Here is a 12662-nt window from a genome sequence, read left to right as displayed (position 1 = left end):
AGACATCAGAACTAAGATCCACGTGAATCAGCCCTTGAAGGGCTGCCAAGGTTGAAGATTTATTTAAGTCTATCACAGAGGGCCAGTTGCACAGAAAGCCTTTTTGAATGAATGTTTGGCACTGCAAGGGGAATAATATTGTTTGCATGGCATGGACCCCAGATCTTTGTAAAGTGTATGAGAGGTGGCTTTATGAAAAATTGGAAAAGGGACAAGCAGGAAGAAGGAGAAGAACAAAAGAACATGAAGTGTGATGTAAACTCTAGCTGCAGTTCCTTTTCGCTTCGGATAACTGGTTTTTGTTCAAGATACGAATTCTGCCAAGTCTTTATCCTGGTGCAGTGACTAAGGAAATATGAGATGATACATGTATTAAAATTAAGAGAAAGACAAAATTATATCGAGATAAGAACACAGGGTATGGCAGGCCATGAAAGTCATGTTGCTGCCATTTATTATTTGTTCAATTAACATTAGCTAGGAAAAAGTGCATCACCTTTTCAGGCTGTCTTTACTCATGTGTAAGATAAGGATGTGATTCATCATTCACAATCACGAGTAATCAATGAGTCTAGGTAGGTAAAACACGTGCTGTCGTAACTGATTCACAGCAAGCATTCCATAATGCTTGTTATCCAACAAAGTGATCAGTTTTTATTATAGCAAAGAAACTCATATTGTCATTCATATACTTAAAAACAGCTCATTAAAAATCAAGGTATTGGGGCGCCTGGATGGCTCAGTAGGTAAAGCATGTAGCTCTTAATCTCAGTGGTCATGAGCTTGAGCCCCACGTCAGGTGTAGAGATTGCTTAAATAAATAAACTTATAAAATAAATAAATAAATGCCAACATTCATTAAGAAAATAAAAATAAAAGTCAAGGTATATCATAATGTTTGCAAAGACTTATAATGAATGAATGAAGTAGAATAAGTATTAACTCAGAGCCAAGTAGAATTGAGAAAATGTAAATTTAAACTACATTTTGGAAACTTGTCAGGGTTTTGCTCATATCTCTTGTTTATATTTTTTCAACCATTATTGCAAGATCATCTCATTTAAAATAAGGGATATATTGTCGCAATGCTTAAGGTTTGAATGCTAACTCTTCTACTAAATAAATGTGTCTTTGTTACTTATACGTTCTTACTTGTAAGAATCTATTTTCTTTGTTTTCTTATTTGTAGAATGAAAATAATAATACCCATACCATAGGGTTGCTGTGAGATTTAAATATAATTTTGCATATAAAATACATGTAAAGTTATCAGGAATTCCATAAATGGTAGCTATTGTTATTTAATAAGTAAATATTGTTTAAATTTTTTTCATGCTTATTTATTTTGAGAGAGAGAGAGAGACAGAGCACAAGCAGGGTGGGGCAGAGAAAGAGGGAAAGAGCGAATCCCAAGCAGGCTGTGTGCTTCAAGGGCAGAGCCCCATGTGGGGCTCGATCCCACAAAACGTGAGATTATGACCTGAGCTGAAATCAAGAATTGGACACGTAACTGACTGAGCCACCCAGGTGCCCCTGATAAATAAATATATTTAAAACATATATTTAACTATAAATAAAGGAGTGATATTTGTTCAGTGGATAATTTACCTTAAGCACTCACTAATAGTAACAATCATAACAAGAAAAACATCAGCCTATTGATAATATTTTAATATTTTATGCCTTAAATATAAACTTTCTTATAGCAGAGTTCAGTTTATTATTGTGTTTGCCTTCTATAGGTACCAAAACCTTGGTAGTTCATGGACAGAATGAGTGTGATATCCCAACCCAGTTACCAGTCCATGAGGACACTCAGTTTGAAGCCCTGCTAAAGGTAGGGATGGCTTTGGACAGAAATGAATTTTTTCTAATGTTTATTTTTTTTTTTATTTTTGAGAAAGAGACAGAGTGTGAGCAGGGGTAGGGTGGGGGGGGGGGGGCAGGGCAGGCGGGGAAAGGCAGAGAGAGAGGGAGACACAGAATCCCAAGCAGGCTCCAGGCTCTGAGCTGTCAACACAGAGCCCAACATGGGGTTGGAACCCATGAACTGCGAGATCATGACCTGTCGAAGTTGGATGTTCAACCAACTGAGCCACCCAGGCACCCCGACAGAAGTGATTTTTTAATGCACAATGTCTACAACTATGGCTACTGACCACCCAGTTTAGAATTAAGTGGCATTTTTCTGTCTTCAAATGAATATATGCATTTATTTATCTCTTGTAGAATCTGTTCCACTATTGTGCACTTCCCCTATTTTCTTGCATAATTTTCCCCCACACTGACATTTTTGCTCTGCATTGAGGTGCAAATGCATGCAGGTTCTCTCTCAGCTAAAGCAGCAGCCCAAAGCTCTAGTGTGTCCTCCTAACTCCCCTTGGAATGCTGTCTCTTCCTGCTTAGAAGCTTCCTGGCATCACTTGGGGTAGTGCTGGAGGTGCCCTGGGTTTGCCAGCTCTCAGGCTGATGATCCTGCCAGAGACACTTTCTGTGGCATCTAGTTGCATGGATCCAGTCTGACTTGCACTGACAGAAATTAGTGGAGAAGCAGAAAACACATACCTTAGAATAAATCAGGTGGGTCAAGAAAGTAGTTTTAATGATTATGGAGATTGTGCTCCTCCAAAAAAAAGGCAATCCATGGTTACACATGCCTGTAAAGTTTTTAAGATAAGGTAATAAATAAACTACTACAGCCATTCCCAACTTACCTGGATTCCAAACTTTTGGTAATCTGATTTCCTGGAACACAGCTCCAGACCCAGACATAAGCAGAAAAGGCCTCTGAAAAATTCAGTTGTACCAAACCTGTATATCTTATTTCAGTACAAAGGGTCATTAAACCTCCTCAGGCCTCACCCAGACATCTCCAGAGAATTTCTAAGGCCTAATGGAGCAAACTTCAGCAACCACTCCATTTTCCAACTCACACTGAATGACAGAGTAGCATGAGGGCAGAGTAAGTCCAAAGCCTGATTCCACTAGAACCAACAGGTCCTACATCAAACAGGACCTCTCTGGGCTCGGATTCTTTTTCACCAGTACTGGCACACTAGTGAAGTCATACAAGTTGTCTACATGGAAAGCATTGAACTTAGAATACACTATATAATAATTGCTCAATGAATTGTAGTTTCTATTATGTTTCATGGTGTCACTAAACATGCTTTCTTCCTGACATTGAGACCAGTAGACGCCAGTATGCCTCCACAGTTCACTACTCCATCTGAATTTTTAATTGTATATCTTTTAGCACATGGAGAGGAGATGGTTTATATTACATGACTAGTCTTTATTGTATCATTCTTCGGAACTGTATATCCAAATCCAATGTGTATCCATATATATACATATAAAAAGTATATTAGATATAATAATCCTTGTAAGCCGTTACCTTGTTTTTAGGATATTTGTATCTTTCAGCTTACTACCTGGCACATAATATGTTCCGGGTTAACATTTATTTATATTTGTTGTTATTGTTCTAGGAGTGTCTGGAGTTTTTTAATATCCCAGAATCTCAGTCAACACATTATTTTCTCATGGATAAACGGTGGAATCTTATCCACTACAATAAGGTGAGACCATGCAGTAATGGCACTCATGTTTAGTTATGTCAGGAACTTGTCATGCCTGTCCTGAATGTCCCTCTCACTCAGGGAGGTATCATTTAGAGGTTAGGAAAATGGTCACTTAGGTGACACCACCTTATTGTCAGCATAGCTTTGGACTAGTCATGGTACCTTGTTACCTTTCATTTTCCTTGTCTGTAAAATGAAGATGATGATGATATTATCTACTATAGGTTGCAATAATTAAAGGATATAAGGCAAGTAGAGCACTATGTTACTCATTACTATCACCTCTTGATGAAAAATTAAGTTGCCCATATAATAACTATGGTCTATTTGGAATGCTAATGTCATTGTTGTTCCTGTTTCTATTATGTTAAGCATGACCGTGATAACCTGACCTAATGACCAAAAGGGCTCCTCAAGAAGATCATTGACATCACTTTACAGTGACCATCCTCCAGAATGTCATTTATTAAATTGCCTTTGGCTCCTCTGCTCCTGATGCAGCACCCTTGTGTTTGGAAAGGGTGCTAAGCCTAAATGGTTTGACACGTTCCTGAGGAGGGGGGTTTATCTTCCCTGGGATTTTATAGAATTGGGAAGCATAAAGTGATTAAACCATTATCAAATACATAGCTTTCTTTGACCTTTGGGTAAAGAGGAAATGACAGTAAAGTTTTAATCATTTGAACTCTGTTTTCTCTTTGTGTAATCCTGCCACAGACCTATGTTCGGGATATTTATCCTTTTCGGAGGTCAGTATCTCCACAGCTGAATCTTGTGCATATGCATCCAGAGAAAGGACAGGAGCTCATTCAGAAACAGGTGCCTGACCATCTCTGTTTTATTATATGGTTTTGTCAAGTCATTGGGATAGATGATCAGTAAATGTGTTTGTTGCCAACCCTGAGATTCTGTGATTCTGATGCAATCCTCTCTAGAGAGAGTTGATAGATAGGCCCTTGATCAATAATTCCCCAAAATACTGTGTTAGTTTTCACAAATGGGATTATAATGGAGAGGTATTAAGGAACACTCAGTTGGATTAATACTATAACAAATTGTTGGGTATAAACATTACAAATCTTTTTCTTTTATTTTTATTAAGGTTTATTTATTTTTGAGAGAGAGACAGAACATGAGCAGAGGAGGGGCAGAGAGAGAGGGAGACACAGAATCTGAGGCAGGCTCCAGGGTCTGAGCTGTCAGCATAGAGCCCAATGTGGAGCTCGAACTCACGAACCCCAAGATAATGACCCAAGCCACAGACAGTCAGATGCTTAACCGGCTGAGCCACCCAGGTGCCCTACCACTAGAAATCTAATTTATTTACCTACTAGTTTCCAAGTTTTCTTTTCACAGTTTAGTAAAACAGGATTGGAAGCACACATAATGTAGCTATTAGAAGTTTGCCCAAGATGTTTACACTAGCTGGGAAAAAAAATAAAATAAAAGGGACAAATGTATTATGCTTGAGAAAGCAGTGAACTAAGGTATACAGATTTGGACACAGTCATAGCTCTGCCACTGACCAGTCATCTGACCTTAGGCATGTTACTAACTTCCCTTAAAACAGGAGGAATGTAATCAAGCAGTTGTACTTATCTTTAAGATTGAAGACCAGAATAAGGAAATTCACTAGTTTGCATGCAAAATATTGCTACAGTCCACAATTCTAATAATGATACAATTTTAATACAGTCTATATGTTACATTCACTTATTTGTAATAAAATGTCTAAACCAGAATTTCAGGATAATTTATCATTTCAGGTTTTTTGCACATATCAAGATCAATTTGGCATCACACTGTTCACAAATACCTTCATGAAATGAATGAGAATGGTACAGAGTTAGACCAATTAGATAATTAAAAATACAGTTAGCATTGGGGCATCTGGCTGGCTTACTGGAGCATGCAACTCTTGATCTCGGGGGTTGTGAGTTCAAGCCCCACATCACGTGTAGAGATTACTTAAAAATAAAAAATAAATAAAAAATAAAAAAATACACATACACACACACACATATATGAGTTAGTATTAACTACCTGAATTGTGAATGTGTTACAAAATGTGAGGTGTTGGGTAAAACTGCAAGATCTTTTTTTTTATTTTAATATGAAATTTACTATCAAATTGGTTTCCATACAACACCCAGTGCTCATCCCAAAAGGTGCCCTCCTCAATACCCATCACCCACCCTCCCCTCTCTCCCACCTCCCATCAACCTTCAGTTTGTTCTCAGTTTTTAAGAGTCTCTTATGCTTTGGCTCTCTCCCCCTCTAACCTCTTTTTTTTTCCCTCCCCTCCCCCATGGGTTTCTGTTAAGTTTCTCAGGATCCACATAAGAGTGAAACCATATGGTATCTGTCTTTCTCTGTATGGCTTATTTCACTTAGCATCACACTCTCCAGTTCCATCCATGTTGCTACAAAGGGCCATATTTCATTCTTTCTCATTGCCACGTAGTACTCCATTGTGTATATAAACCACAATTTCTTTATCCATTCATCAGTTGATGGACATTTAGGCTCTTTCCATAATTTGGCTATTGTTGAGAGTGCTGCTATAAACATTGGGGTAAAAGTGCCCCTATGCATCAGCCCTCCTGTATCCCTTGGGTAAATTCCTAGGAGTGCTATTGATGGGTCATAGGGTAGGTCTATTTTTAATTTTTTGAGGAACCTCCACACTGTTTTCCAGAGCAGCTGGACCAGTTTGCATTCCCACCAAAGGTGCAAGAGGGTTCCCTTTTCTCCACATCCTCTCCAGCATCTATAGTCTCCTGATTTGTTCATTTTAGCCACTCTGACTGGCATGAGGTGGTATCTCAGGGTGGTTTTGATTTGTATTTCCCTGATGAGGAGCGACATTGAGCATCTTTTCATGTGCCTGTTGGCCATCCGGATGTCTTCTTTAGAGAAGTGTCTATTCATGTTTTCTGCCCATTTCTTCACTGGGTTATTTGTTTTTCGAGTGTGGAGTTTGGTGAGCTCTTTATAGATTTTGGATACTGGTCCTTTGTCCGATATGTCATTTGCAAATATCTTTTCCCATTCCGTTGGTTGTCTTTTAGTTTTGTTGATTGTTTCCTTTGCAGTGCAGAAGCTTTTTATCTTGATGAGGTCCCAAGTTCATTTTTGCTTTTAATTCCCTTGCCTTTGGAGATGTGTCAAGTAAGTGCTGCGGCTGAGGTCAGAGAGGTTTTTTCCTGCTTTCTCCTCTAGGGTTTTGATGGTTTCCTGTCTCACATTCAGGTCCTTTATGCATTTTGAGTTTATTTTTGTGAATGGTGTAAGAAAGTGGTCTAGTTTCATCCTTCTGCATGTTGCTGCCCAGTTCTCCCAGCACCATTTGTTAAAGAGACAGACTGTCTTTTTTCCATTGGATGTTCTTTCCTGCTTTGTCAAAGATTAGTTGGCCATACTTTTGTGGGTCTAGTTCTGGAGTTTCTATTCTATTCCATTGGTCTATGTGTCTGTTTTTGTGCCAATACCATGCTGTCTTGATGATTACGGCTTTGTAGTAGAAGCTAAAGTCTGGGATTGTGATGCTTCCTGCTTTGGTCTTCTTCAAAATTACTTTGGCTATTTGGGGCCATTTGTGGTTCCATACAAATTTTACGATTGCTTGTTCTAGTTTCTAGAAGAATGCTGGTGCAATTTTGATTGGGATTGCATTGAATGTGTAGATAGCTTTGGATAGTATTGACACTTTGACAATATTTATTCTTCCAATCCATGAGCACAGAATGTTTTTCCATTTCTTTATATCTTCTTCAATACCTTCATAAGCTTTCTATAGTTGTCAGCATACAGATCTTTTACATCTTTGGTTAGGTTTATTCCTAGGTATTTTATGCTTCTTGGTGCAATTGTGAATGGAATCAGTTTCTTTGACTTTCTGTTGCTTCATTATTAGAAGCATTCTTATTCTTATTCTTATTCTTATAAGAATGCAACTGATTTCTGTACATTGATTTTGTATGCTGTGACTTTGCTGAATTCGTGTATCAGTTCTAGCAGACTTTTGGTGGAGTCTATCAGATTTTCCATGTATAATATTATGTCATCTGCAAAAAGTGAAAGCTTAACTTCATCTTTGCCAATTTTGATGCCTTTGATTTCCTTTTGTTGTCTGATTGCTGATGCTAGAACTTCCAACACTATGTTAAACAACAGCGGTGAGAGTGGACATCCCTGTCGTGTTCCTGATCTCAGGGAGAAAGCTCTCAGTTTTTCCCCATTGAGGATGATATTAGCTGTGGGCTTTTCATAAATGGCTTTTATGATGTTTAAGTATGTTCCTTCTGTCCCGCCTTTTCGAGGGTTTTTATTAAGAAAGGATGCTGAATTTTGTCAAATGCTTTTTCTGCATCGATTGACAGGATCATATGGTTCTTATCTTTTCTTTTATTAATGTGACGTATCACGTTGATTGATTTGTGAATGTTGAAGCAGCCCTGCAGCCCAGGAATGAATCCCACTTGATCATGGTGAATAATTCTTTTTATATGCTGTTGAATTCGATTTGCTAGTATCTTGTTGAACATTTTTACATCCATATTCATCAGGGATATTGGCCTGTAGTTCTCTTTTTTTGCTGGGTCTCTGTCTGGTTTAGGAATCAAAGTAATGCTGGCTTCATAGAATGAGTCTGGAAGTTTTCCTTCCCTTTCTATTTTTTGGAACAGCTTGAGAAGGATAGGTATTATCTCTGCTTTAAATGTCTGGTAGAATTCCCCAGGGAAGCCATCTGGTCCTGGACTCTTATTTGTTGGGAGATTTTTGAGAACTGATTCAATTTCTTCACTGGTTATGGGTTTGTTCAAGTTTCCTACTTCTTCCTGTTGGAGTTTTGGAAGTGTGTGGGTGCTTAGGAATTTGTCCATTTCTTCCAGGTTGTCCAGTTTGTTGGCATATAATTTGTCATAGTATTCCCTGATAATTGCTTGTATTTCTGAGGGATTGGTTGTAATAATTCCATTTTCATTCATGATTTTATCTATTTGGGTCATCTCCCTTTTCTTTTTGAGAAGCCTGGCTAGAGGTTTATCAATTTTGTTTATGTTTTCAAAAAACCAACTCTTGGTTTCATTGATCTGCTCTACAGTTTTTTTTAGATTCTTGTTTATTTCTGCTCTGATCGTTATTATTTCTCGTCTTCTGCAGGGTTTGGGGTGTCTTTGCTGTTCTGCTTCTATTTCCTTTGGGTGTGCTGTTAGATTTTGTATTTGGGATTTTTCTTGTTTCTTGAGATAGGCCTGGATTGCAATGTATTTTCCTCTCAGGACTGCCTTTGCTGCATCCCAAAGCATTTGGATTGGTGTATTTTCATTTTCATTTGTTTCCATATATTTCTTAATTTCTTCTCTAATTGCCTGGTTGACCCATTCATTCTTTAGTAGGGGGTTCTTTAACCTCCATACTTTTGGAGGTTTTCCATACTTTTTCCTGTGGTTGATTTCAAGCTTCATAGCACTGTGGTCTGAAAGTATGCATGGTATGATCTCAATTCTTGTATACTTATGAAGGGCTGTTTTGTGACCCAATATGTGATCTATCTTGGAGAATGTTCCATGTGCACTCGAGAAGAAAGTATATTCTGTTGCTTTGGGATGCAGAATTCTAAATATATCTGTCAAGTCCATCTGATCCAATGTATCATTCAGGGCCCTTGTTTCTTTATTGATCCTGTGTCTAGATGATCTATCCATTGTGGTAAGTGGAGTATTAAAGTCCCCTGAAATTGCCTTATTCTTATCAATAAGGTTGCTTATGTTTGTGATTGTTTTATAACAATTATTTATAATTAATTATTGGGGGCTTCCGTATTCAGCACATAGACATTTATAATTGTTAGCTCTTCCTGATGGATAGACCCGGTAGTTATTATATAATGCCCTTCTTCATTTCTTGTTACAGCCTTTAATTTAAAGTCTAGTTTGTCTGACATATGTATGGCTACTCCAGGTTTCTTTTGACTTCTAGTAGCATGATAGATAGTTCTCCATCCCCTCACTCTTAATCTGAAGGTGTCCTCAGGTCTAAAATGAGTCTCTTGTAGACAGCAAATAGATGGGTCTTGTTTTTTTATCCATTCTGATACCCTGTGTCTTTTGGTTGGAGCATTTAGTCCATTTACATTCAGTGTTATTATAGAAAGATATGGGTTTAGAGTCATTGTGATGTCTGTATGTTTTATGCTTGTAGTGATGTCTCTGGTACTTTGTCTCACACCCCCTTAGGATCTCTTGTAGGGCAGGTTTAGTGGTGATGAATTCCTTCAGTTTTTGTTTGTTTCAGAAGACCTTGATCTCTCCTTCTATTCTAAATGACAGACTTGCTGGATAAAGGATTCTCGGCTGCATATTTTTTCTGTTCCTCACATTGAAGATTTCCTGCCATTCCTTTCTGGCCTGCCAAGTTTCAGTAGAGAGATCCGTCACTGGTCTTATCATTCTCCCTTTATATGTTAGAACATGTTTATACCTAGCTGCTTTCAGAATTTTCTCTATCCTTGTATTTTGCCAGCTTCACTATGATATGTCTTGCAGAAGATCGATTCAAGTTATATCGGGAGGGAGTTCTCTGTACCTCTTGGATTTCAATGCCTTTTTCCTTCCCCAGATCAGGGAAGTTCTCAGCTATGATTTCTTCAAGTACACCTTCAGCACCTTTCCTCTCTCTTCCTCCTCTGGAATACCAATTATGCGTATATTTTTGCGTTTAATTGTGTCACTTAGTTCTCTAATTCTCCCCTCATATTCCTGGATTTTTTTATCTCTCTTTTTCTCAGCTTCCTCTTTTTCCATAATTTTATCTTCTAAATCACCTATTCTCTGCTCTGCCTCTTCAATCTGAGCTGTGGTCGCCTCCATTTTATTTTGCACCTCATTTATAGCATTTTTTTAGCTCCTCATGACTGTTCCTTAGTCCCTTGATCTCTGTAGCAAGAGATTCTCTGCTGCCCTCTATACTTTTTTCAAGCCCAGAGATTAATTTTATGACTATTATTTTAAATTCATTTTCTGTTACATTGCTTAAATCATTTTTGTTTAGTTCATTACCTGTCGCTACTTCCTGGAGTTTCTTTTGAGGAGAATTCTTCCATTTCGTCATTTTGGATAGTCCCTGGAGTGGCGCAGAACTGCAGGGCTCTTCCTCTGTGCTGTCTGTAGTAACTTGCATTGGTGGGGGGGGGCACAGTCAGACCTAATGTCTGCCCCCAGCCCACTGCTGGGGCCACAGTCAGACTGGTGTGTACCTTATCTTCCCCTCTCCCAGAGGCAGGACTCACTGTTGAGTGGTGTGGCCCCTGTCTGAGCCACTTGCACACCGCCAGGCTTGTGGTGCTGCTTCGATGGGATCTGGCGTATTAGCCAGGGTGGATCCGCAAGGTGCACAGGGGCGGGAGGGGCAGACTCAGCTGGGTTTGCCTTCAGTGGTCCACTTCGGGAGGGGCCCTGTGGCACCGGGAGGGAGGCACACCCGTTGGAGGGATGGATCCACAGAAGCACAGCATTGGGTGTTTGCGTGGTGCAAGCAAGTTCCGTGATGGGAACTGGTCCCTTTGGGATTTTGGCTGGGGGATGGAAGAGAGAGATGGCACTGGCCAGTGCCTTTGTTCCCCGCCGAGCTGAGCTCTGTCTTCCGGGGCTCAGCACCTCTCCCTCCGTTGTCCTCTAGCCCTCCCACTCTCGGAGCAGAGCTGTTGACTTATAACATTCCAGATGTTAAGTCCCGCTGGCTATCAGAACACACTCCGCCTGGCCCCTCCGCTTTTGCAAGCCAGACTTGGGGGCTCTGCCTTGTAGGGTGGGCTGGCTGCCCCTCCGCTACCCCGGCTCCCTCCTGCCAGTCCGTGTAGCGTGCAGTGCCTCTCCACCCTTCCTACCCTCTTCCATGGGCCTCTCGTCTACGCTTGGCTCTGGACAGTCCGTTCTGCTAGTCTTCTGGCGGTTTTCTGGGTTATTTAGGCAGGTGTGAGTGGAATCTAAGTGGTCAGCAGGATGCACTGAGCCCAGCGTCCTCCTACGCTGCCATCTTCCTTCCGAAAAAATGCAAGCTTATTTTTTTCTCTGCTGGGACTGTTAGAGCTCTATCCTCAGTCATCCTGTTCTTGATTTTATTCCAGGGACAAATGCAAGATCATAGTGGGCTGTCTGACACTGGCCTGTTGAGCTCCCCCGAGCTTGCCGCTTTCTCGCAGGCTCTGGAGGCCGTAAGTCCCTCCTGGAGTCTAGCTTTGTAGCTGCTCTGTCAGGCGCTTTCAGACAGCAGGCACTTCCTTTCCTGGGCTGGGTCTGGGGTCAGACTGGGTGCACCTCCGAAACCGAGGGAGTGCGAGGTCAGATGGCAGGTCTAAAACTGCAAGATCTTAAGTATATATCATTTCTAGAATGACTTTCTCCAAATTATCCCAGCCCTTGATTTTAGCCGCAAAAGAATTAAAACCATAATCAATAATAGCACTTTGTTAGCGTATCCCTCTTTATGTTTAAGAACGTGTTTTTAAAAATAGCACAAAATGAGGTTCTTGTTCTACGTACACTCTAAGTTGGTATCTTAAGATTTCTTCCTGAGTTCTGCAGGGACAGAGTGATATGCAGGCTTATGATTCTGGCATGGGAATTTCCTTAGCAGCCTCCGACTGCTTATGGACCACACTCTCTGCTCACCGATCATCAATAGATAAGGAACAAAGAGAAGGATCCAAGAGAATAATGTCCATGCCATCTAGTCCCATCAGCTTTGTCCCAAGATAGGTTTCTCCTGGATCCCATTTCTGTCTTTTTTTTAAGAGAAAAACCCAGAACTGACAAGAAACAGCTTAAGGCATCAGTGGAAATGGTAGAGGCACTTGGAACTGACTGGCTCCTGTTGTAAAAGATCTTCCATATTATGCCATCCAAACAAATGGGCTCTATTTAATATCGAACTATTCCTGACAATGCTTGCATTGTGCTCCCCCAGCCTGCAAACCCCGTAAGAAACACTTCCTTCTGTGGAGCAGACGGAGACAGGAAGTGAGAGTCAATCAAGCATTGTTTGCTCTTTCTATGTGGTAAAGAAAAAAAAAAA

At 40.1% G+C, this 12662-nt stretch overlaps 1 protein-coding gene across 1 annotated transcript in view; it reads left to right on the top strand.

Annotated features, from left to right (window-relative positions):
- Window positions 1-12662, top strand: part of UNC80 (unc-80 homolog, NALCN channel complex subunit) — a 225344-nt gene that overhangs the window by 153430 nt on the left and 59252 nt on the right. Inside the window, 3 exon segments of the mRNA XM_053905349.1 lie at window positions 1743-1837; window positions 3492-3581; window positions 4302-4403. Coding sequence (XP_053761324.1) covers window positions 1743-1837; window positions 3492-3581; window positions 4302-4403 — 287 coding nt within the window.

Source organism: Panthera pardus, unplaced genomic scaffold (genome assembly GCF_024362965.1).
Source record: "Panthera pardus isolate Hobbes unplaced genomic scaffold, ASM2436296v1 HiC_scaffold_10, whole genome shotgun sequence".
Taxonomy (NCBI): Eukaryota; Metazoa; Chordata; class Mammalia; order Carnivora; family Felidae; genus Panthera; species Panthera pardus.
Note: the sequence above shows the minus strand (reverse complement) of the source record. Positions and strands in the feature narration are given on the sequence as shown.